The sequence below is a fragment of the Topomyia yanbarensis genome, chromosome 3 (genome assembly GCF_030247195.1).
Source record: "Topomyia yanbarensis strain Yona2022 chromosome 3, ASM3024719v1, whole genome shotgun sequence".
NCBI classification, from domain to species: domain Eukaryota; kingdom Metazoa; phylum Arthropoda; class Insecta; order Diptera; family Culicidae; genus Topomyia; species Topomyia yanbarensis.
Window position 1 is genome coordinate 246,131,980 of NC_080672.1, and position 25,589 is coordinate 246,157,568.

Consider the following 25,589-nt stretch of genomic DNA (forward strand, 5'->3'; position numbering starts at 1 on the left):
GAAAAAGTCGATGTCGAAGTAAAATTTGAAACTATGCACGCATGCACTTCAGAGATAGCGTGATATCAGGAGCTGCGATTTCATTTCAACGCTTTTTTGTGAAAAGGGCGATACTTACAAATGTAAACATAGGGCTTTTTTCATACATGCGAATGAGGGCTTTGAAACGCAACAAATAACCTAAAAATTTGGATTCTACGATATTGCTTTCTTAAACTACAGCAAAAAATACAACGGGTGAAACTGTATTTTTGTTTGTTTATTTAAAGTTTCGCCTTCCACGCTCCATGCAAACAAACAGGGCGATACTTTTTTTGCTAGCAGTTTAGAGGCAAAACTGTTATTTTCGTAATATTTTTAGGATTATCAAGCTGATACCAGCTGTAAATAGTAACAATGATCTCTATTGAAAAAACACGGACGAAATCGGTGGTGTAGAACGGTAGTTATTGTAAAAAAACGTAAGGGCGATACTTCAATGCTGATAGGTGGGACCGAAAAAGTAAACAATCGCCAAAGGGGCGATACTATCATTTTGTCAATTTCAATAGCAAAAACAAATTTTAATTTAATAATTTCAAATACTTTATAAAGTTTGGGGTTTCGATCACTGAATCATGCAATCTAGGATGTAAAATAACACAATAGCTCCTAAATAGGAAATAAAACCAAGTCTGGAAATATTCATTGTTGATTTTCTTTGAATAGTATCACTGCTAGTATCGCCCTTTTCAAGAAAAAGCGTTCATTTCTTAGTTCTCAGTCGCGTTGGAAATTTGAGTAAAGTATAAACTTCAAATCAATTCAAAAAAAAAAAATTCGATTTTTTTGGCTCAGTACAATATATAACCCCTTTAGGAAAATTCAGTTTTCCCACCACAATTTAGATATTTTATTAACACAGCATTAACAATAATTCGTTGGTATGTCTATTTTATGGGCCATTTTTTCGCTTTCCCATTGATTTGGTTTGAGATTTCTAGCACTGATGTTGTCCTATGCTGATTTGAGCGATTCTCTGAGTCCTGCCATTATCCCATGTAAAAAACATCGCGAGGCATCAAGTTCTAAATGTTCTCAAACGATATAATATACGAAGAGAGTGATAAGAGTTATAAGAAATGTCTCATCACACTGTTAGGTGGATTAAAAACGTTTTGCCTTTCTCATATAGCAAGGTTATGCAATCACTGTGAAAAACGTCAATCTAATTCCGGCCCGCAGGGCCGAGTGTCATATCCCATTCGACTCAGTTCGTCGAGATCGGAAAAAGTCTGTATGTGTGTGTGTATGTATGTGCGTATGTGTCAAATAATGTCACTCATTTTTCTCAGAGATGGCTGGACCGATTTGCCCAAACTTAGTCTCAAATGAAAGGTGCAACCTTCCCATCGGCTGCTATTGAATTTTGGATCGATCGGAATTCTGGTTCCGGAATTACGGGTTTCAGAGTGCGGCCACACAGAAATTTCTCATATAAACTATAGGAAAAATTAAAAATAGAATTTTTATTTTTAATGCTAAATGTGTTCAAGGTGCATGAAACGTCGAGATTTGATGCAAACTCGAAAAAAAATTTGACGATGATTCACTTTTTTGGATTTTGGCACATTTTTGCCTTTCTAATATAGAAAGGTTATGCAATCACTCTGGAAAACGTCAACCTAATCCCGGCCAAATTTTTTTTTCGACTCGCATAAGGTTTCTGGATTTGATGGTTTACGGAGAGGGGTTACACCCCCCCCTCTACTGTTCACTCCCCTCCTTTAAAAATCTCCTTAAATCACCCCTCAGACCACCACCCCATCCAGCCCTCATATCCCTCCCTTTCAACCCCATCATCTTTAAACCACCACTATATCACAAAGCATACCAATTTAAGCTGGGGAGTCGTTCGTTCATGGGACTTTCGCCCTCCTCACATACCCACCACCGCATGACAAAATGAGTTAGCAAGCAGATAACATTGGTCTAATGCTGATTAGGCTAATGGAGTATGATATTTTTTGTTTCAAGTGTTTCATCGTCGACACGTAGCTCATCAAGTTCGTGGCTGGCATGCCATTGTGTATAAGTGCAAAGTGTACTAAGAATGTAATGGACATTTCCACAATTATGTTGAACATAAAAAGCCTCCGTGCCATAGTTTAGAGATATGAGAAAGGCACAATTGCACCGCTAGGTGGATTAAAACAGGTTTTTATAGTAAAATTCAGTTTCGTGGTAGAATTCATTGTTTGTTTAACATTAACATATAAGTTAAAATAAGTATAACAAAGCAAAGTATAAAATAAATATATCTATTGCTTAAGAATTAAAGCAATTGATGTGATGTAATCTTCGAGGCTAGTGTTTCCAAATGCTGTCATGGTGTGAAACTGTGCTTCGTCTTTTTCGGTTTGATTCGTATCTTTTTGCCTTTCTCATACAAAGAAAGGCTATGCAATCACTGTAAAAATCGACTTTTTAACCGAGGCCCGGAGGGCCGAGTGTTTTATACCATTCGATTCAGTTCGTCGAGATCGGCAAATGTCTATGTGTGTATGTGTGTGTGTCATTTAAACTCACTCCGATAATCTGCTATTGAATTTTTAGTTGATTCGACTTCCGATTCCGGAGTTACGGATTGAAGAGTGCGGTCACACAGCAAATTCCCATATAAACTGGTACAACCATGATGTCCATATGACGTAAAACATATTAAAATGGGTTCAACATTACTCTAGTTTGCGGGTCTGGATCACTAATGGTCAATCAAAGCAGCTTTGATCACATTGGCCACCTATGACGGTTCATGATGCCTCCGGGGAACTCGCCAAGTTCCTAAGCTAATATCACACCTAATACCCAGCGAATTCTCCACCGATTTTTACAAACTTGATTTCAAATGAAAGGATCAGAAATGCCAATAACTACTGCTGAATTTCATTCGGTTTTCACTCTTGGTTCCGGAGATACTGGTTGGTTAGTAAGGTTACACTGGAATTTCCCATATAAATCGGTACAATCGTAACACCGCAGAGGCCAAAAACTATTGAAATGGCTACCAAATTACTTCGATTGACACGTCCAGATCACTGATTGTCAATCAAACATTCTTTGGATATATTGTCCACTATCGACGATTCCGGAAGTCCCGGATTCCGGGCATATTCCACAATTAAAGTCACATCGGTTCTTCGGTGATGACTGAACCGATGTTCTCAAACCAAGTCTCAAATAAAAGGCAACATTTGCGGTTGAGTATTGTGTTGCCACTCAGCACCCCCCCCCTCCCCTTGCCCTAACACCACGCTTCTACATCGCTCCTCTTCCTTTGGGCCACCCTCACATTCTTCATCCACACCGAAATAAGATAAAGGATTTTTGACGCATCCTCCACTCCCACTCTACTAAAACCCTACCCGCTCCACTTCCAAACCCATTCCAACAACATTTCAAAATATAATCACATGAAGATAACGTTGAACTCATGTTCATTAAGTTAATTAAATATTAGGGGAGCACGGGGCTAGTTGGTGGTTGGGGTAAGTTGGCGGAATCCCTTTCAGGGTTGCCAAAATTAAATCTGTATTTTTTACCTAAAAATCTTTTCATCTGGATTTACTCTTCGAAAAATCTGTGTCAATATCTGTAGCGAATCAGTTGAGTCGTTTAACCTTTTGCTGGATTATCTTTATCTATCGAAGATAATAATTCCTGTGGTTTAATTCAGTCAAGCAAGGACCTGTTTATATTTTCGTAAAAAAACACTACAAATCGTTCGGATACTTTACATCCAGAAACTTGAACTTTATCGATGTACAAAATGGAAAAATAATTTTCTTCTTCATTAAATGACATTTGTTGATATATCTATCTATCTATCTATATATAAAACTCGAAGTTTGTATATATATATATATATATATATATATATATATATATATATATATATATATATATATATATATATATATATATATATATATATATATATATATATATATATATATATATATATATATATATATATATATATATATATATATATATATATATATATATATATATATATATATATATATATATATATATATATATATATATATATATATATATATATATATATATATATATATATATATATATATATATATATATATATATATATATATATATATATATATATATATATATATATATATATGATTTATAGACTCCCAAACGGCCTAACCGATTTCCGTGAAAATTCATACACAGCAGGCATTTGTTATGGAGCGTGTTTGTGTGCTATTGGTTGGGGATTATCCGCCCGCCAGATGGCGCTACGGAACAAATTGTGTTTTCTTTCTATTTCGTTGAAAATCGCAGTAACGCGCGATGGGTATTAGCTAGTAATGTTATATACATTAACTTGACCAATGTAGCAGTCTAATTTTGAAACAAAAAATTGAGAATTAACAAAGTCACAGGACTTTAAAATTAACGTTTCTGGAAGTAGACTTCAGCCAGGCGTTTGCTGAGTGCTAACCTGAGAGTATTCAAACCATTAGATTTCAGAGTGAGCGACCATTCTCAAAAGTGAAGATATATTTTAATATAGAGGGCTAAGGTGAAAGAGACAGAGAGGAAGTATTGCGGAAACTGAAAAAAATATTTCTAAAAATAGTTTTTGTAACATCATTTCTCAAAAATCTGTATATCTGTAGATACATGCAAAAATCTGTATATCTGTACATACAGATTCTTGATCTGAAAATGGCTGAAAAATCTGTATAAATACAGATTATTCTGTATTTTTGGTAACCCTGATCCCTTTGTCTTTGTTTCTATTATTATTGTTGTTTAAAGTGAGTCTGCGTCTACTTTCGTGGTAGTCGTGGGATACATGCTATGTGAAATAAGAATGTAATAGACATTTACACATTTCTATTGAACAAAATCAGTTCAATAGAATTGTGGAGTGGATCATACTTTGGATAAATGAGAAAGGCGCAATTGCACCACTAGGTGGATTAAAACAGGTTTTTTGACGCGGCTGATCCTTGAAGCATCATTAAAACTTCGGCTTCAGCCATTTTCTGTTCTTTCTGTAATAATAATTTAAATGAAAATACGTTGCAAATCACCATCGCATACATGCTCGCACGCGTGAATTCTACCCAGTCACCAAATGGACGCTCATGGTTTATTCTTCAGGTCACAAAGTACAGTATTCAATCTGAACGACTTTTAACTGTTTAACTGGTCTGGCATCTCAGAAGGTCATAGGGGTGTTGATCTCATAAGCCATACGTTGCCTGTTCAAGTCCCAGTCAGGAAGGATTCTTAGTAGTTAGTAGGATCGTAGCACCCTTAATCCATTTTTTGCATACGTGGGCAAAATATTGAGTTCTGTGCATAAAACGAGAAGGGTAGCCCACGAAACGTTCTTTTATTTTCTAGTCCGATAGTTTAGGTAGACTCAAATCGAGATCTTCTTTTTGTCTTTCTCAATAGAAAGGTATTGCAATTGCTCTGAAAACCGACTTTTTAACGGAGGCCCGAAGGGCCGAGTGACATATACCATTCGATTCAGTTCGTCGAGTTCGGCAAATGTCTGTGTGTGTATGTATGTGTGTATGTGCGTCTGTGTGTACGCGAACACAATCCCACTCACTTTTCTCAGAGATGGCTGAATCGATTTTCACAAACTTAGTTCAAAATGAAAGGTTCAACGTTCCCATAGGCTGAATTTCTAATGGATCCGACTGCCGGTTCCGGAATTACAGGGTGATGAGTACGATCACGTAGAAAATGTCGACTTTAATAAATTCTGCAATGAATGTATAATGGTGAAAATTTTTCCAAAATGTGACCACAACTGCTTCGATTTGTAGTACTAGGTCACTAACGACCATTCAAAGTCTTTTTGGTCACATTGGCCACCATCATCGGTTCCGGAAGCCCCTGCGGAAGTATCCAAGTTCAGAAAAACACTGACATCGGTTTCTCGGAGATGGCTAGCCCGAATCAACCAAACTTAGTCTCAAATGAAAGATGTTGCGTCCCCGTAAATGGCTATTAAATTTTATCCCGAACCGACTTCCGGTTCCGGAGTTACGGGTTGTGGCGTGCGATCACATAGCAAATTGTGATTCAAACCGATACTCCGATGAAAGCAAAAAAGGTCAAAATTTCCCTAAAATGTCTCTCAAACAACTTAAATTTGCAGTTCTAGGTCACCGACGGCCGAACAAACTTTCGTGGACTACACTGACCACCATAGACGGTTCCGGAAGTGCCCGGGAAAAGCGGCCATCTTTCAAAACTAGCAAACTCATATCAGTTCCTCGGAAATGGTTTCACAAACTTAGTCCCAAATGATAGCTATATTATCCTCACAGATGTCAATAAAATTTCGCACGGATCGCTTATATGGTTCCGGAAATATAGACTGAACCGTCCGGTCACATATGAAATTCCCATATCAGCCGGAACTCAAAAAATTTTTCAAAGGGGGGACCCCATGAAATTTCAGAAATCGAATTCGTATTTTTGATGCCAAACATCTTTAAAATGCATGAAACATCGAGATTTTATGTTATCACATAAACAACATTTTTCATAAAAAACGACTTTTTGGGACTGCCGATTTCGCAACTTTTATCAGTTCAATATTACCGTGGCTGTTTTTTTATACAAAATTTTAGAACTCGAATAATGATTTCTTTTCTTCAGTTGTCATGTCATGTATAATATTAAAATGTAATATATGCATCTGAAAGCTTTTAATAAATATAAACAACGCAAACATTCTCGTGTTCGTGTTGAGAAAGGCACAATTGTACCGGTAGGGGGATTTAAACAGGTTTTGCAATTTGTTTATTTGGTATGGCTCTGCGATAGCTTAATGGGGTCGTGAATCTTTGATGTATTTACAATAAAAAAATAATAATTCGATTGTCCGTTGGATCTCGTGCACGTGACATTGTATTACGTAGCTTTTTTACGGCGGGGAAACATTTGTCTACTCGCCTACTACATCTAGCGAATCATTTACTTCTCTCATGTAATTCACGTCAAGATCTTCATCGTTAAAGCTGCATTGGTGATTGCGTTCAAATGTTGTTTTTTGATTCTTGCGCTTACGGGTGAGCAACGTAAACCCGTCGTAACCCGTATGCTGGACAGTTGAATTTGGCGTGCTTGATGCTATTTTGCAGTTGTCTTTATTGTCTGAATAGCTGCCACGAGTAGGGAAACATTTGTGGCTCAGGTATTGGTATGGAAAAGTTTAAGTTGGATGAGTTGGTCAGAGATGCATTCTCTTTCCATGCAAGGTTGTTAATAGGCGCGTTCTTAAATCCACCAGCAACTCATCGGTATTTTGATGACTTTTTGTTGCGGGAGAGTAAAGCGACGCGCTGTGACACCAGTGTGCAACATAAACAAAGCTTGATTATGTTGCGCGAGAGAGAGATTTTCAGATCAGACAGCTCAACAATCCATCGTAGGGTGAGGGCCGATGATTTGGTCAACAAACGGCATCGAGAGGAAAGAGACTTTTAACGTACATATACCAATACACCAGTTATTTTGCATGCGCTAGTATTGAATTGCTGGTGAATAAGTTTTACTTCTGTGATTAGCACTGCGTGTCAGTCCACAGTCTATAGAGAACAGTTGCACAAAGAGTGAAGTCAAAAAAAGTCTACCTATCGAGCACAATTGGAATCCATCTCTGATACCTCTGCAGCAAAGTTGGATTCTAATTTTGCTCGATAGGTAGACTTTTTTCGGCTTCACTTTCTGCACACTCTTTGCGTACCTTTATACTAAGGCCTTTGTGTCAGTCGAGTGAGTAGTTTAGAAACTGATTGGACTTGCGCCTGTCGTTTTTCCTATTTTCTGCTTGGGCAACTTATGCGCATCTTATGTATATTTTAGTAAATAAATTGCTTATCCTAAACACTAGTTGCGCACGCTGAAAATAGGAATAATCAAAGAACAAGTTCACTATCTCGCTTTTCAATTGCAATCAGAATACTCTTCCTTGCTTTATGGACTATACTTTAAATGCATTTTTTCAGTTTCCTACAGCTAATTATATAGCTATTTGAGTGTTTTTCGTGTTGGGTCTACTAAAAAGGCCTATATGTACTCTTCTCGATGCTTCAGGCATTAATTGAGATGAAACCAAAACTGTTATTGGCATTTATAGTTTAAGTTTGATTCGGTGGTAAGTAGTTTCTTCAAAATCGTTCGTGCTTTTTTTTTCAACATTTGAATGTCTTATCTTCAGTTCGGTGTTTTCCGCACAGCTGAACGGTCAGTTAATTTTTTCAATTGATAGCTCAGCAACGTGGCTTCAATTTACTGATGTTGTCATGTCATGTATAAGTGATATATTTTCCGAGTTTCAGCAAAACATACGTCACTTGTACTGAGATCTTGGTTAGCTGAGTGCTCGGCTGAGCAAAAAAAGTAGCGGAAAAACTGAGAGTCAGTAGAACAAAATTAATGGTGTAGCTTCCAAACTGCATATTTCGTTGACGTTGGAAAATGTCTATATATTTTTATGAATATACAAGGCAATGAGCAGATTTTCTCCTTGTTTCTATTATCACCCTACCTGTTAGATCAGAAAAGCACCTAAGCCTAAACAATCAGCCATATTCACTGTTGGAATATAATTCAAACAATAATACGTTCAATGTTGCTTCTGTATACCAATCACTTAAGGGACCATAGATGATTTTCTACGTTTTCTAACCCATCTTATAAAAATCATCGAACACGAGAATGTAAAATATATTGAGGTCTCTTGCGTAATTAAAAACACACTTTAGTGTTTAAATACAATATTTAGCGACATGCAAAAACTGCTTTACTGCCCCTCTTCGGTACCTTGAAGTTGTTTAGGGCCAACAGATGAAAAGCGCAATAATTGCAATGCGAATTTTGAAAATACTTTCGAGAGTCCACAGAGTTCCAGAACAAAAATTGGTCAGCGGTCACTGCTTGATGAATTTTGGGAAGATCTGGAATATCCGCAGAACTGGTCAATTCACAAATTTTTCATTGAGTGCGGTGTTGTTTTTTTCGAAAGGAATTTTTTAACTTTATTTGGAACTAATTGGAATTTGAATTCGAGTTTGTGTAAAATTGGTCAATTCATATCCTAGAACTGATATGGACCTTAATCCAGTCACCAGTATATTTTAATGTCAGTAAATCTACTAAAAATGCTTCCGAAAAAACTCTCTGAGTTTTTGTACTGGATTCATGAATTTATCAGTTATACGGATGCTCTGGATCTCCCAGGAGATTCGGATGTAGCTACAAAGTGAACATTTGAGTGAAAGTTTCAATCTTATTTTAGTTGTGATTTTATACATGCTTTAAAAATTATTACAAAGGATTTGAATCAGTTTTATTGATTGACCACATTATCTTTGTACAGTATTATTGAGGCCACACATGATCCACTTCGGCACCGATTCCTGTTGGCCAACCGCATCAAAGACAGCAATATTTACCAAACTCTGAATTTCTAACAAACAATTTTTTTTCAAAAACATTTAAATATGGCTTAAAATAATTTCGAAATTATTCGTTACAAAAATGTTACACCTAACGAAGGCTAACATTTTTCTCGTTGTTTCACTTCATATAGTTTCATAGTAGGTAGGGGAAAGTGGTCGGTTGCCGTCACTGGTCGGTTGTCGACAATTGATTCGTAGGTTCTGTACTACAACCAAAATATTTGTTGAACAAGTGAAAACCAAGTTTTTTATCATTTGCTTAGTGTTGTAGAAAGAAGCAGATCGGTCTAAAAAGTATGCCCATAGAATATTTACGAAGTGAATTAATTTTATATTGTGGTTTAAAAATTGAATGCCACCGAAACGTTCGCCACATTTGTTTTTATTCTGTTTTAAAAAGGTTACTAAATCGGTTGTCGGTTCCCAAACATGGTCGGTTATGTGCACCCCATTTTTGTGGCAAGTGCTTAATTCTCTCTAATCTAATCAATATGTGTGTTTTCGGAACAGGTTTTATAAGTAGATAGCAGAGATCGATTTTGGACGCAATTCTGAAAACCAAGATGGCAACTTCCGGTGAACCATTTTTGATAATTTACATGGGAAAAGCCCATGGGTCGTGTTTACACCGCTGGGTAGCACTGTATACACCAAATTGTCACTATCAGAGAGACAAGGGGCCATTCATAAACCACATAGACCAAAATTTGAGAATTTGATTGCATTGCTTGAAAATCTCCCATCACGGTATTACAAAATGAGAGCAACAGGAGCACGTCTTACCTGTGAGGCGATCGTAAGCAAAAAGATGGCCGATCGAGGTTGCTGCGATCAATGAGCCCTTTGGCTCGTCGTTGCTAACGCTGGTGTGCGTATACGAGCAATGCATTAATGGCTCAAAAAAATCGTGTTGCTCAAGGCATTTAGCTGAATACAATGCGGTCGTCCTGATCTGCCATGCCAAGCTTTATAGTGGTAATATTGTATGCTGGCGGCCATTTTGTTTTAGTCTTACGATTGATTATATGCAATTATGCGATGCCATTATGCTAGAACAAAAGGAAAACTATTTGTTTTGTGATTTGAATATAATGTGGTTGTCTCGAACCGTCATGCCTAGTTTTCATTGCGGCAAGGTATTTTTTGCTGATATTTCAATTGCGATGTGGTGTACTATAAGGGGCCGTTCATATACTACGTGGACAAAAAACCTTTTTTTCTGACCCCCTCGTGGACAAGTGCGGACAATTCCTAAACCCCTACCCCCTCCCTGCGGTGTTCATGTGGACTTTCAAAAAATGGGTAGTTTCATAAAAGTGGGATACAGAAAATTTTCCCATGTGGAAGACTAATATGAAGCAAACCTTATGAAAATCGTTCAAATCTCAACGACTTATGATATTTTATATTTATATTTCAAAGATTCATCACAAAATTGAAATAACCTTTGAATTCTTGAACTGGTTCGTAATTTCAACCTTTAGCTATGAAATCCAAAATTAATGTGATTAGACCATGTTACAGATCAGGTGATTTATATAAAAAATTCTGATTCTTTTTCGTGCGAGTTCTTATGATTTTTCGATGATAATTGTCATAGATGATTTCAATTTTCACACGTGATGCACACGCACATACTATGCTGTTATAAGCACTTGGACTATTTAAAAATCTTGAAAAAATTTGAATATAACCGCTCACACCAATGACAATACAAATTTGTTTCATTGTTTTTATAAAAGACAAAAATATGATGACGTGGACATTACCCATACCCCCACCCCCATCCCAATGGACAAGCATGGACTTTCTCGTGACCTCTACCCTTTCCTTAATTGTCCAGGGGATGACCCCTAAGGTGATTTTTGCGAAATATAATATATGCATGCGGCTGTTGAGTTTTTTTCTTTGCAGGCTACAAAGCAGCCATTTTTCATGACAGGCGACCAAGCAGCAATTTTGCTAGTATGAAAAGGCACGTGGTTTACACGTTTTCACAATTATTTTTTGCTTTCGAGTCGCCATATTGTTTTTGGGAAGCCTTTCAGCTTTCCTTATTTTGGTTACCGCGTGGGGGATTCTAACTGGATTCTTTTTACAATCACCGGCAGGATCGTTAATGTAAGAATTTTATTTTGCCAATGCTCAATCTACTATTAAATTTATTCTACATCATTTTCACATCAATTTGTTCGAACTTTTTCTAGGTCATCCACGATACACAAAACTCTCGCCGAGATACACGCTTGTTTGGAATTATTATATTTTTGCCTTTCTCATATAAAGAAAGGCTATGCAATCACTGTAAAAATCGACTTTCTAATCGAGGCCCGGAGGGCCGAGTGTCATACACCATTCGATTCAGTTCGTCGAGATCGGCAAATGTCTGTGTGTGTATGTATGTGTGTGTATGTGTGTGTCATTTAAACTCACTCAATTTTCTCAGAGATGGCTGAACCGATTTTCGCAAACTTAGTTTCATCTGAAAGGTATAACGCTCCCATAAGCTGCTATTGAATTTTTAGTTGATCCGACTTCCGGTTCCGGAGTTACGGGTTGAAGAGTGCGGTCACACAGCAAATTCCCATATAAACTGATACCACCATGATGTTGAAATGATGTAAAACATATTAAAATTGATGTAACATTACTCTAGTTTGCGGGTCTGGATCACTAATGATCAATCAAAGCAGCTTTGACCACATTGGTCACCTATGCCGATTCATGACGCCCCCGGGGAACCCGCCAAGTTCCTAAGCTAATATCACACCCATTCCCCAACGAATTCCCTACCGATTTTTACAAACTTGATTTCAAATGAAAGATACACTAATACCATGGACTGCTGCTGAATTTCATTCGGTTCTGACTCTTATATCCGGAGTTACAGTGGTGCTAGTTAGGATACACTGCAATTTCCCATATAAATCGGTACAATCGTAATACCTCAGAGGCTAAAAACTATTGAAATGGTCACCAAATTACTTCTAATCGCAGATCTAGATCACTGATTGCCAATCAAACATTCTTTGAATATATTGTCCACTATCGACGATTCTGGAAGTCCGGAATTCCGGGCATATTCCACAATTAAAGTCACATCGGATCTTCGGTGATGACTGAACCGATTTTCTCAAACCAAGTCTCAAATGGAAGGCAAAATATGCAGTTGAGTATTTGGTTGCCGACCCTCCCCCCCGCCATGCCCTTACACCTTCCTCCTTCATCACTCCCCTCCCTTTGGACCACCCTCACGCCCGCATTTCCTTCATCCACCCCGTATACCGAAATAAGATGAAGGATTTCTGACGCATCCTCCACTCCCACTCTACTAACCCCCCATTCCCTCCACTTTCAAACACATTCCACCAACATTTCAAAATATAATCACATGAAGATAACATTGAACTCATGCTGATTAAGCTAATTAAATATTATTCTTTTGCCTTTCTCATATAGAAAGGTTATGCAATTGCTCCAAAAACCGACTTTCTAACCGAGGCCCGGAGGGCCGAGTCTCATATAACATTCGACTCAGTTCGCCGAGATCGCAAAATATCTGTGTGTATCTATGTGTGTATGTATGTATGTATGTATGCATGTATGTATGTATGTATGTATGTATGTATGTATGTATGTATGTATGTATGTATGTATGTATGTATGTATGTATGTATGTATGTATGTATGTATGTATGTATGTATGTATGTATGTATGTATGTATGTATGTATGTATGTATGTATGTATGTATGTATGTATGTATGTATGTATGTATGTATGTATGTATGTATGTATGTATGTATGTATGTATGTGTGTGTATATGTGCGGATTTGTTAACAAAATGTTCACATCGGTTACTCGGAGATGGCTGAACCGATTTTTACAAACTAAGATTCAAATGAAAGGAATAATATTCCCATAGGTTGCTATTGAATTTCATTTTCAACCGATATCTTGTTCCGGATTACGATTTGAAGAGTATGGTTACAAAACAAAATTTGTTAATTTGTCCACATCGGTTTCTCGGAATTTTCTGAACCGATTTTGACAAACTTGATTTTAAATGAAAGGTCCATCAGCTGCTGTTGAATTTTGTGTGGATCCGAGTTCTGGTTCCTGAATTACAGGGTGATACGTACGATCACGCAGCAAATCCCGATTCTAACGAATACTGCGATGAATGTAAAAAGGTGATTTTTTTTCCAAAATGTAAACACAACTGTTGAATTTGTAGATCTAGGTCACCAACAGTCATTCAAAGTCTCTTTGGCCACACTGGCCATCATCGACGGATCCGGAAGCATCCAAATTCAGAATAACGGTTATATTGGTTTTTCGAAAATGGCTAGACCGATTTGATGGACTTAGTCTCAAATGAAAGGTGTTGCGTCCCCGGAAACTGATATTAAATTCCATCTCCATCCGACTTCCGGCTCCGGAGTTACGGGTTGTGGAGTGCGATCACATAGAAAACTCCGATTCAAACCGATACCGCGATGAATGCAAAAAGGTGCTCTTATATATACTTACCAAGTGTAATAAGAATGAAAGACATTTCCATAATGTTATAATGTACGAACCAGCTATTAAATCATAGTTTGGAGAAATGAGAAGGGCACAATTGCACCTCTAGGTGGATTAAAACAGGTTTTTTTTTATTTGTGATCATTTATCATTATTCCCGAAAATGTGGTGGGGAAGCGGAGTTACCCTTTAGACTCCCCCTCCTTCCCTCTGGCTACGTGCCAGCGTGAACTTCAGTCTGATTTGTCCTAATCTTTAGTTTAAATATAGGTTGCCCGAAACTCACTCAATTGCAATGAATGTGAGCCGTCAGTGCAATAGTAGTGCGTAATATTCGCACCAGTTTTTTCACATAGGTACATATATTGTGCATCTAATGAAGAATGATGTTCAAAATGCCTTTGATGGTAGTTGAAATGAATAAATTTCCTTTTTTTAATGCAAGACTTAGAAGATTTTCGGATACCTGTAAGAGACGCCTGGAAGACTCCGTATCAGGGTTGCTAAAATTCAATCTGTATTTTTGTCCTAAAAAATCTTTTCTTCTGTATTTACTCTTAGAAAATTCTGTGTCGATATCTGTATCGAATCAGTTAAGTCTTTTAACCTTTTGCTGGATTATCTATCGATTAATTCTTGTGGTTTAAATCCTAGGGGCGGATCACTCTAAGAATGTATAACAAATTTACATCAAATTGAAAAAAATGCATTTAATTTCCATTTTTGCATCAGCTCTGCAACATAAAGTTTGTTTAACAAACGTCCTACGCTGATCCACTTTGTTCGACGTTTTGTTAAATGTAGGGCTAGTTTTTCTGTAGGGTTTTGACGTCTTACACGCAACGCAAACAACATTGCACGCAACGCAAAAACATTGCACGCAACGCAAAATACATTATGAATTTCTATTTTGATGGAAATAAATGCATTTAATTTCGCTGATTTTTAAAAATGCATCACAAGTCATCTGCCCCTAGTTTAAATCAGTCAAGCAAGGACCGGTTTACATTTTCATAAAAAAAAACACTACAAGTCCTTCTGATATTGAACTTGAGCTTGAGTTTGTGCGACCACCCCTGGCTGCTACTCCGCTATCGATCTTGACTAGCTGAAGTTGAACAGAGAATAAGTAGATAATTATGCTTGGGAGTAGCGAAACATCTTTCAATATGCAACTCCTGGTAATCCTAAAGTGTTTATTGTTCAATACCGGCGCCGGCCAGGCCCGAACGTAGATCGCGGAAGTAAAGGGAAGGAATGGTTAGTCCGATACTTGCTTTTGTTAGAGGCCGTTTATACTACTGCGCACTCCACAAGTATCACATGAGGAGGATATTTTTGTTAGTAAGAGTATAGAAGTTGGATCTACTTCTTCCTTAACGACGCCAGAGAGGTGACTTCACTATCTGGACTAGATATCGATCCACCAAACTCATAGACCGGGGACCAACGGCTTTACTTCCCTTCCGAAGGAAGACGTGACCACAGATTTTTTCACCTCAGAAAAATCTCAACGACCTCGGCTGGAATTGAACCCAGGCAACTGGAATGAGTGGCGGTAACGCTTACCACGCAACCACCGTTCGCCGTCTACAAGTCGTTCTGATATTTTACATCCAGAAACTTGAACTTCATCGATGTGCACAATGGAAAAATAATTTTCTTCTTCATTTAATGACTTTTGTTGATATATAATATTATAAACATTTAGTCGACCAATGTAGCTGTCGAATTTCGGAAAAAAAATTAAAAATTAACAAAGTCACAGAGCATTACAATTAACGTTTCTGGAAGTAGACTTCAGCCAGGCGTTTGCTGGGTGCTAACCTGAGTGTATTACAAACCTTTACCTTTCAGAGTGAGCGACCAATCTCAAAAGTGAAGATATATTTTAATATAGAGGGCTAAGCTGAGAGAGACAGAGAGGAAGTATTACTGAAACTTAAAAAATATTTCTAAAAATAGTTTTTGTAACATCATTTCTCAAAAATCTGTATATCTGTACATACACGGAAAAATCTGTATATCTGTACACACAGATTCTTGGTCTGAAAATGGCTGAAAAATCTGTGTAAATACAGATTATTCTGTATTTTTGGTAACCCTGCTCCTTATGGCCCGCACCCCAAGAATATGGATATTTTCGGAATGGTCTTGAAGTAGGTACCAGAAATTGATTTTTGACGCCATTTTTCAATCTAAGATGGCGACTTCCGGTTTAGCGAAATTCGCTATAACCCAATCAATATGGGTAGTACAAATAGCTTTAATTAAACAGTTGAATTTACTTGAATTTTAGCAATGTGTTTAATTTGAATCAATTAAAACCCCCAACTCACATTACATACATCCCTTTCTTCTCTCACTTCCATTCTCACCACACTCTTCTGGATGGACACATAAAATATTTTACATTTCGCTGGTTTATGATTAGACCTTATATTCGAGGATGTTTTGGATGATCGCCCAGATTTTTCATTCGGGAATTTCGGTTAACCGGAAATTGCCATCTAGAATTTCAAAATGACGTCAAACATCGACTTTTGTCTCCTACTGGTCAAAAACCATTCCGAAAATATTCATATTGATTAAGTTGTAGAGAATCTCGCTAAGCCGGATATCATCACCTTGGATTTCAAAATGGCTTCAAAAATAAATTTTTCATGGACAACCCTGCCCTGAAGATGCAGATTTATTTATTTATTTATTCTTGGCACCTACTCGTTAAGACCATTCCGAAAATACCTATATTGATTGGGTTACAGCGAATTTCGCTAAACCGGAAGTCACCATCTTGGATTAAAACATGGAATCAAACATAAATTTCGGGCACCTACTCGTAAATACCATTCCGAAAACATCCATATCGCATGGGTTATAGCGAATTTCGCTAAACCGGATGTCGCCATCTTGGATTTCAAAATAGCGTCAAAAATCAATTTCTGGCACCTACTCTTCAAGACCATTCCGAAAATACACATATTTATTGGGTTATAGCGAATTTCGCCAAACCGGAAATCGCCATTTTGGATTTCAAAATGCCGTCAAACATGCATTTCTGGCACCTACTCGCCAAGACTATTCCGACAATACCCATATTGCATGGGTTGTAGACAATTTCGCTAAACCGGAAGTCGCCATCTTGGATTTCAAAATGACACCAAAAATCAACTTCTGGCACCTTCTCGTCAAGACCATTCCGAAAATACCCATATTGTTGAGGTGCGGGACATAAGGAGTCCAGACCCGTCTCTTTCATCTTTCCGAAAAACTTCTAAGTCTGTTGCCTTCAAAAGGACTAGGCATTTTTTTGCAAAAAACCTGTTTTATTCCACCTAGCGGTGCAATTGTGCCTTTCTCAATCATGAACACGAGAATGTTTGCGTTGTTTATATTCGTTAAAAGCTTTCAGATGCATATATTACATTTTATTATTATACATGACATGACAACTATATACAAGAAAAGAAATCATTATTCGAGTTCTAAAATTTTGTGAAAGAAAAAAAAACAACCACGGTAATATTGAACTGAAAAAGGTGCGAAATCGTCCCAAAGTCCCAAAAAGTCGATTTTTATGAAAAAATTTGTTTTCGTGATAACATAAAATCTCGACGTTTCATGCATTTTAAAGAATTCGATTTCTGAAATTTCATGGGGTTCCCCCATTGAAAAAAAATTTGAGTTCCGGCTTATATGGGAATTTCATATGTGACCGGACGGTTCAGTCTATATTTCCGGAACCATATAAGAGATCCGTGCGAAATTTTATAGACATCTGTGGGGATAATATAGCTATCATTTGGGAATAAGTTTGTGAAAATCGGCCCAAACATTTCCGGGAAACTGATGTGAGTTCGTAAATTTTGAAATATGGCCGCTTTTCCCGAGCACTTCCGGAACCGTCTATGGTGGTCAATGTAGTCAACGAAAGTTTGGTTGGCCGTCGGTGACCTAGAACAGCAAATTTAAGTTGTTTGAGAGACATTTTAGCGAAACTTTTACCTTTTTTGCTTTCATCGGAGTATCGGTTTGAATCACAATTTGCTATGTGATCGCACGCCACAACCTGTAATTCCGGAACCGGAAGTCGGATCGGGATGAAATAAAATAGCCATTTACGGGGATGCAATACCTTTCATTTGAAACCAAGTTTAGTTGAATCGGTCTAGCCATCTCCGAGAAACCGATGTTACTATTATTCTGAATTTAGATACTTCCGCCGGGGCTTCCGGAACCGATGATGGTGGCCAATGTGGCCAAATAGACTTTGAATGGATGTTAGTGACCTAGTACTACAAATCGACGCAGTTGTGGTCATATTTTGGATAAATTTTCACCATTATACATTCATTGCAGAATTTATAAAAATCGACATTTTCTGCGCGTTCGTACTCATCACCCTGTAATTCCGGAATCGGATGTCGGATCCAATAGAAATTCAATAGCAGCCTATGGGAACGTTGCACCTTTTATTTGGGACAAAGTTTGTCAAAATCGGTTCAGCCATCTCTGAGAAAAATGAGTGTAATTTTTGGTCACATACACACACAGACGCACATACACACATACATACATACACACATACATACATACACACATACATACACACACAGACATTTGCCGAACTCGACGAACTGAATCGAATGGTATATGTCACTCGGCCCTCCGGGCCTCCGTTAAAAAGTCGGTTTTCAGAGCAATTGCAATACCTTTCTATGAAGAAAGGCAAAAGGTGCAAAATCGGCAGTCCCAAAAAGTCGATTTTTATGAAAAAAAATTTTTCGTGATAACATAAAATCTCGACGTTTCATGCATTTTAAAGATGTTTGGCATTAAAAATACGAATTCGATTTCTGAAATTTCATGGGGTCCCCCCATTGAAAAAATTTTTTAGCTCCGGCTTATATGGGAATTTCATGTGACCGGACGGTTCAGTCTATATTTCCGGAACCATATAAGCGATCCGTGCGAAATTTTATGGACATCTGTGGGGATAATATAGCTATCATTTGGGACTAAGTTTTGTGAAAATCGGCCCAACCATTTCCGAGAAACTGATATGAGTTTGCTAGTTTTGAAAGATGGCCGCTTTTCCCGGGCAATTCCGAAACCGTCTATGCTGGTCAATGTAGTCAACGAAAGTTTGTTTGGCCGTCGGTGACCTATAACTGCAAATTTAAGTTGTTTGAGGGACATTTTAGCGAATTTTTTACCTTTTTTGCTTTCATCGGAGTATCGGTTTGAATCACAATTTGCTATGTGATCGCACACCACAACCCGTAACTCCGGAACCAGAAGTCGGTTCGGGATAAAATATAATAGCCATTTACGGAGACGCAACATCTTTTATTTGAGACTAAGTTTGGTTGATTCGGTCTAGCCATCTTCGAGAAACCGATGTGAGTGTTATTCTGAACTTGGATACTTCCGCCGGGGCTTCCGGAAACGATGATGATGGCCAATGTGACCAAAAAGACTTTGAATGGCTGTTAGTGACCTAGTACTACAAATCGAAGCAGTTGTGGTCACATTTTGGAAAAATTTTCACCATTATACATTCATTGCAGAATTTATTAAAATCGACATTTTCTACGTGATCGTACTCATCACCCTGTAATTCCGGAATCGGATGTCGGATCCGTTAGAAATTCAATAGCAGCCTATGGGAACGTTGCACCTTTCATTTGGGACTAAGTTTGTGAAAATCGGTTTAGCCATCTCTGAGAAAAGTAAGTGAGATTGTGTTCGCGTCCACACACAGACGCACATACACACATACATACACACACATCGAAACGTCCATTGAAGCAATTGGGAGTTATAATCGACGACCGGTTGAGCTTCAACAACCCAACGCCTGTGAAAAGTCGGCGAAGGCAACGAACGCAATAGCGAGAATCATGCCAAACGTCGGCGGTCCGAGAAGCAGCACGAGACGTCTGCTATCTACTGTTTCGTCATCGATACATTCCGACTGATGGCCGTACGAGTCGCGAGTGCCTACAGAACAATATCGTCGGAGGCAGTATGCGTTATCGCCGGGATGATCCCCATCTGCATTACCCTGGCGGAGGACGTGGAATGCTATCAGCGGAGAAATGCACGTAACGCTAGGAGACTGGTTCGAGCGGACTCGTTGGCTAAATGGCAACAGGAGTGGGACAACGCGGAGAAAGGAAGGTGGACCCACCGACTCATCCCAAATGTATCGGCCTGGGTACATAGGAAGCATGGAGAGGTGAACTTCCATTTGACGCAGTTTTTGTCCGGGCACGGAAGCTTCCGGAAGTACTTGCATCGGTTTGGACATGCTTCGTCACCCCTTTGCCCGGAGTGTGCGACTGTGCAGGAGACACCGGAACACTTGGTCTTCGAATGCTCTAGATACGAAGAAGTTCGTAGGGGTCTACCTGGTATGACATTGGACAATATCGTCGAAGAGATGTGCCGTGACGAACATACCTGGGACGCTGTCAACAGAGTGGTCTCGAGCATACTCTCCGAGCTGCAGAGGAAGTGGCGAAGAGACCAGCTAGAAGCCGCAAATCGGGTTTCGAGAGAAATTCCGCCGCCGGGGAACTCTCCAGCTCTGTAGACTAGGTCCTCCGCCGGGGACCAGTTGAGTAGTACGTGACGTAGCACCGAGTTGGGTCGTCGGGGCGCTTGGGAACCGGACGTCAAGCTTCACTGGAATCGCTGAACCGAACTCGACATCCTACCGGGTAGCTCGTGATTAGGCTAGATCCACCGCCGGGGATTAGACCGAGTAGACCGCGTCGCAGAGCTAGCAGTGGGTCGTTGGGGCGCTGGTGAACCGGAAGCTACGCTTCAACCGGAATCGCCGGATAGACCTCAGCACCTACTGTATGGGCCGTTTAGTAGGCTAGATCCACCGCCGAGGACTAGATCGAGTAAATCGGGACGACGCGGAGAGCTAAATGGCTCACAAAAACGAACATCGGAATCAGGAGAAATCTTCCGCTCGGTTGCAGGAGAATAGGCTAGATCCATTGTTGGGGACTAGACTGAGTAGTTCGCGAACAAGTGAGGGCGGGAGCTGAATGGCTCATCGGGAAAGTAGAGCGAAACGGAACGAGTGGAAGCCAAAGGGCTCAAGAAATTGTGGTGCTAAAACAAAAGAAGATTCGGTATCGGGAGAGCCTCCTTCGCCGGGGAACTCTCCGTCGGCGTAAGCTAGATCCACCGCCGGGGACTAGAATGAGTAGACCGCGACGAAATACCACCAGTCGCAGGTCGTCGGGGCATCAGCGAACCAGACGCCCTGCTCCACCGAAATCGCCGACCTCGACATCTGGTTGGTTGGCTCGGCTTCGGGAGAACTTCTCTCGCCGGGGGATTCTCCGTCGGAGTAGGCTAGGTCCATCGTCGGGGACTAGACCGAGTAGTTCGCGAACAAGTCTGGTGCTCAATGAGTAAACGGCGCTGAATGGCGCGAGAAGGGAGTTGCGGTGCTAACAGGCACAAGGGAGCCGAAGGGCTCGGTGAATTAGACAGTCTGAAGTTTGTGTGGATGGTAGAGAATTGGTGGTGTGTAGAGGAGTGGGGCTGTAACCCTGCGGAAGAAACGAACTAGTAAGTAGTTGAATTAGAGTGTGTGCTATGCACATAAAAACCCCTCCCCGCAGTAATGCCGTAAGGTAGTGCCGGGGAGGAATCAGGTTCTGGGCAAGAGCAGTGGTTTTTAGCGGGTCGGGTGATGGCAGCCCAAACCCGTTCCCTGAGACATTGGGGTTTTTGTACATTTTCCCTATCTCAGGGTATTCCTGAAATTTTTTTTACTGCTCTCTAAAAAAAATACACACACATACATACACACAGACATTTGCCGAACTCGACGAACTGAATCGAATGGTATATGTCACTCGGCCCTCCGTTAAAAAGTAGGTTTTCAGAGCATATGCAATACCTTTCTATTGAGAAATCCAAAAAGGTGCGAAATCGGCAGTCCCAAAAAGGCGATTTTTATGAAAAAAATTTTTTCGTGATAACATAAAATCTCGACGTTTCATGCATTTTAATTTGGCATCAAAAATACGATTTCGATTTCTGAAATTTCCACCTTCGAAAAAAAAATTGAGTTCCGGCTTATATGGGAATTTGAAATGTGACCGGACGGTTCAGTCTATATTTCCGGAACCATATAAGCGATCCGTGCGAAATTTTATAGACATCTGTGGGGATAATATAGCTATCAATTGGGACTAAGTTTTGTGAAAATCGGCCCAACCATTTCCGAGAAACTGATATGAGTTTGCTAGTTTTGAAAGATGGCCGCTTTTCCCGGGCACTTCCGGAACCGTCTATGGTGGTCAATGAAGGCAATGAAAGTTTGTTTGGACGTCGGTGACCTAGAACTGCAAATTTAAGTTGTTTGAGAGACATTTTAGCGAAATTTTTACCTTTTTTGCTTTCATCGGAGTATCGGTTTGAATCACAATTTGCTATGTTATCGCACGCCACAACCTGTAGCTCCGGAACCAGAAGTTGGTTCGGGATAAAATTTAATAGCCATCTACGGGGACGCAACATCTTTCATTTGAGCGACCGAAAATAAAAGTCGCAAGCACAGAGCATGCTTCGTAAAACCCGTTTCAAATATATTAGAATATAAAAACCGGATATAAACTTCAAGCATAAAAATCGGACTGGGACATGCCTTTGTAAGAGTCGGATAAAAAAACCTTCAGTAAAAAACCCGGAAAGAAATACATCCGATTCTTGCAAAGTAGTTTTTGTTAGCCGACTTTTAATCTTGAACATCAAGATATACGGATGCTCCTACGAGCGATTTATTTATTTTTAAACGATTTTTATACTGGAGGCTCACCCTTGCCGAATTTTATGGGTCAGAACTTTTTAAGCGATTCTTATGCTGAAGGATTTCTGTCCGATTTTTATGCTTTAAGTTTATTTCCGATTTTTATATTCTAATATGTTTGAAACGGGTTTTGCGAAGCATGTTCTATCCTTGCGACTTTTAATTCCGGTCGCTCATTTGAGACTAAGTTTGGTTGATTCGGTCTAGCCATCTCCGAGAAACCGATGTGAGTGTTATTCTGAACTTGGATCCTTCCGCCGGGGCTTCCGGAACCGATGATGGTGGCCAATGTGACCAAATAGACTTTGAATGGCTGTTAGTGACCTAGTACTACAAATCGAAGCAGTTGTGGTCACATTTTGGAAAAATTTTCACCATTATTCATTCATTGCAGAATTTATTAAAATCGACATTTTCTACGTGATCGTACTCATCACCCTGTAATTCCGGAACCGGAAGTCGGATCCATTAGAAATTCAACAGAAGCCTATGGGAACGTTGCTCATTTCATTTGGGATTAAGTTTGTGAAAATCGATTCAGCCATCTCTGAGAAAAGTGAGTGAGATTGTGTTCGCGTACACCCAAAACGGTGAGCTCAGATTTTCTGTTTTTGGGCTCACAATCTCATTCCCAAAAGCAATCCTTTTTGAACATTGAGCTGTTCGCGCACAATTCGGGATGAGCGCAACGCTCACGCAAAAAAAAACGATGACACACACTCACACACAAGGAAACTTTGTTAGTATTTAGTTTCGTATCTTTCTTCTACACCTTACATTCCCCCCACCCAACCACCACAAGCAATGTCATCACCATTGCTGCTGCATTGCATTTTGTTTTGTTTCATTCTTTTCTTCGCTGCTATAAATAGATTAAAACCGACAAACATCTAATCGGTAAAAACACCTCTTTATTGCCCGTACCATGACGACACACTGGTGGAGTAGTATAATGGCGTATATAAAGCTTCACACTTATGATGAGTGAGATAATATCGTTTGCATCCCGCCGCCGCGTCGGTATTTCAGCATCGTCATTGACGCATTTTGCCTTGTACCATTTCCCCGCAGAGCCGTCTTAAGACCACTCGGGGCCCCTGGGCACAATTGAACTAAGGGGCCCCTACAGTTGAACAGACGCAAACAAATCTAGGGTAGCATTCGATGAAGTGTGATATCCTAGAAAAGGTAAGAGAATATTTGAAGTTTAAAAATATGCGTTGAGTTTCCCTTAACTGCATTGAATGTTCAGTTACCAGTATACTGGCACAATTGACACTAATCTCCGTAGTTATGTTGCGTTGTTGATGGTTGAAAAGTTTCTTGTCCAAGAAGAAGAAATAATGGTATTGAGCAGATTTAGCGCAAATTTAATATTCAAACTCTCTTGTCCAGCAATGAATTATTCATACTTAAGGCTGTTATCCTAATCAATGCGCTCGGCATTGTATAACTTCTTAAATATTACAACATCTATTATATGCCTATTGACATTAGATGCCAATCTTTATTGATAGATTAACGAACTTTACTAGTTTAATAGTCCAACGCCGAAATCTCTTCTCGCACTTCTTGCTACTCTAACTACGCACAACATACGGTAAATATTCGTAATTGTTTATTTAGATTCTGGGTAGTTAATTAAATCATCAATATTTTAAGGTTTTTAACTATTGATCCCCACCACGACAAATATGCACCACAAGCTCTTCTCCGAACGACGCAGAATAACTACATTAGTTGAAATACAGTTTAACTTGTAATGTTCATTTTCTGTAAATTTGTTGACAATATTTTGTATTGATCTGAACATAACCAGAACAATCAGCCAAGCAAACGTACGAAAACTCAGCTCGAACATTACAAGAATTAAACACTTTAAACCGTTGTCTTCCGTTTTAATTCCACTATGATGAACAAAATGCAAAATTGCACTTTTCTGTTACAGATACGTATTTCGGCTACGACTTGCAGCCTTCTTCAGTGTATTGTATCAGAATGAAGAAAATACCCTCTGTACCGCTTTATGTACCGAAAAGGCAGGTAGAAATTAGGTAACTTAGGTGTGTGAAGATGATCATTTGCGTACGGGTAATGTTTGGAAAAGCCATGTGTATCCGTTACCTTGATCTCGATTGAGTAAAGACGAAGGGGGTTGTTTAAAAATTTCTAGGCTCTCAGCAACATCCAATTTCCATGGATTAGAAGTTTGACGTTGAATTTTTATATCCTCAGTGGTCAGATCATGTTTTTCTGAAAAGGAATGTTCCGCTACCGGAACGGAAGACAACGGTTTAAAGTGTTTAATATAACATTCCACTAAGTCGCTCAAAACAGTGCTTTTGTTAAAGTATTACAAGAATGTTTACAGGTTTAGGTTGAGGTTGTTCGGTGAAAAAATATAATCAAACTATTTCTGTTCTTTACATTTCAGCCTACTCAACGGGCCTAGATTTCTGAGGATAGCTGAAGAATGAGTAACCTGAATCGTAAACAATAGAAATATTTTTATTATATTTTTTCACTGAACAACGTCAACCCAAACCTGTAAACTGAACCGAACAGTGACCAAAGCTGAAGACACAGCACAAGAATCCGAAATTATTCTATCGTGAACATTAGCACTAATTCAAAATTGGCCACGAAATTTTTGGTCTGGCAAGCAATCGGCAGTTGCAGCAAACGAAGTCAGATTTATGTCACAACCGGAA

The 25,589-nt window shown here is 39.0% G+C and overlaps 1 protein-coding gene across 3 annotated transcripts in view; it reads right to left on the reverse strand.

The window, feature by feature from the left end:
- Positions 1-25,589, reverse strand: part of LOC131692030 (scavenger receptor class B member 1) — a 247,130-nt gene that overhangs the window by 182,040 nt on the left and 39,501 nt on the right. Inside the window, exon 2 of one of the 3 annotated variants that reach the window (XM_058978857.1) lies at positions 25,003-25,149. The exons of the other annotated variants lie outside the window; for them this stretch is intronic. Within the exon in view, the coding sequence (XP_058834840.1) occupies positions 25,003-25,149 (147 nt within the window). The remainder of the gene's footprint in view (positions 1-25,002; positions 25,150-25,589) is intronic. 3 annotated transcript variants of the gene reach the window in all.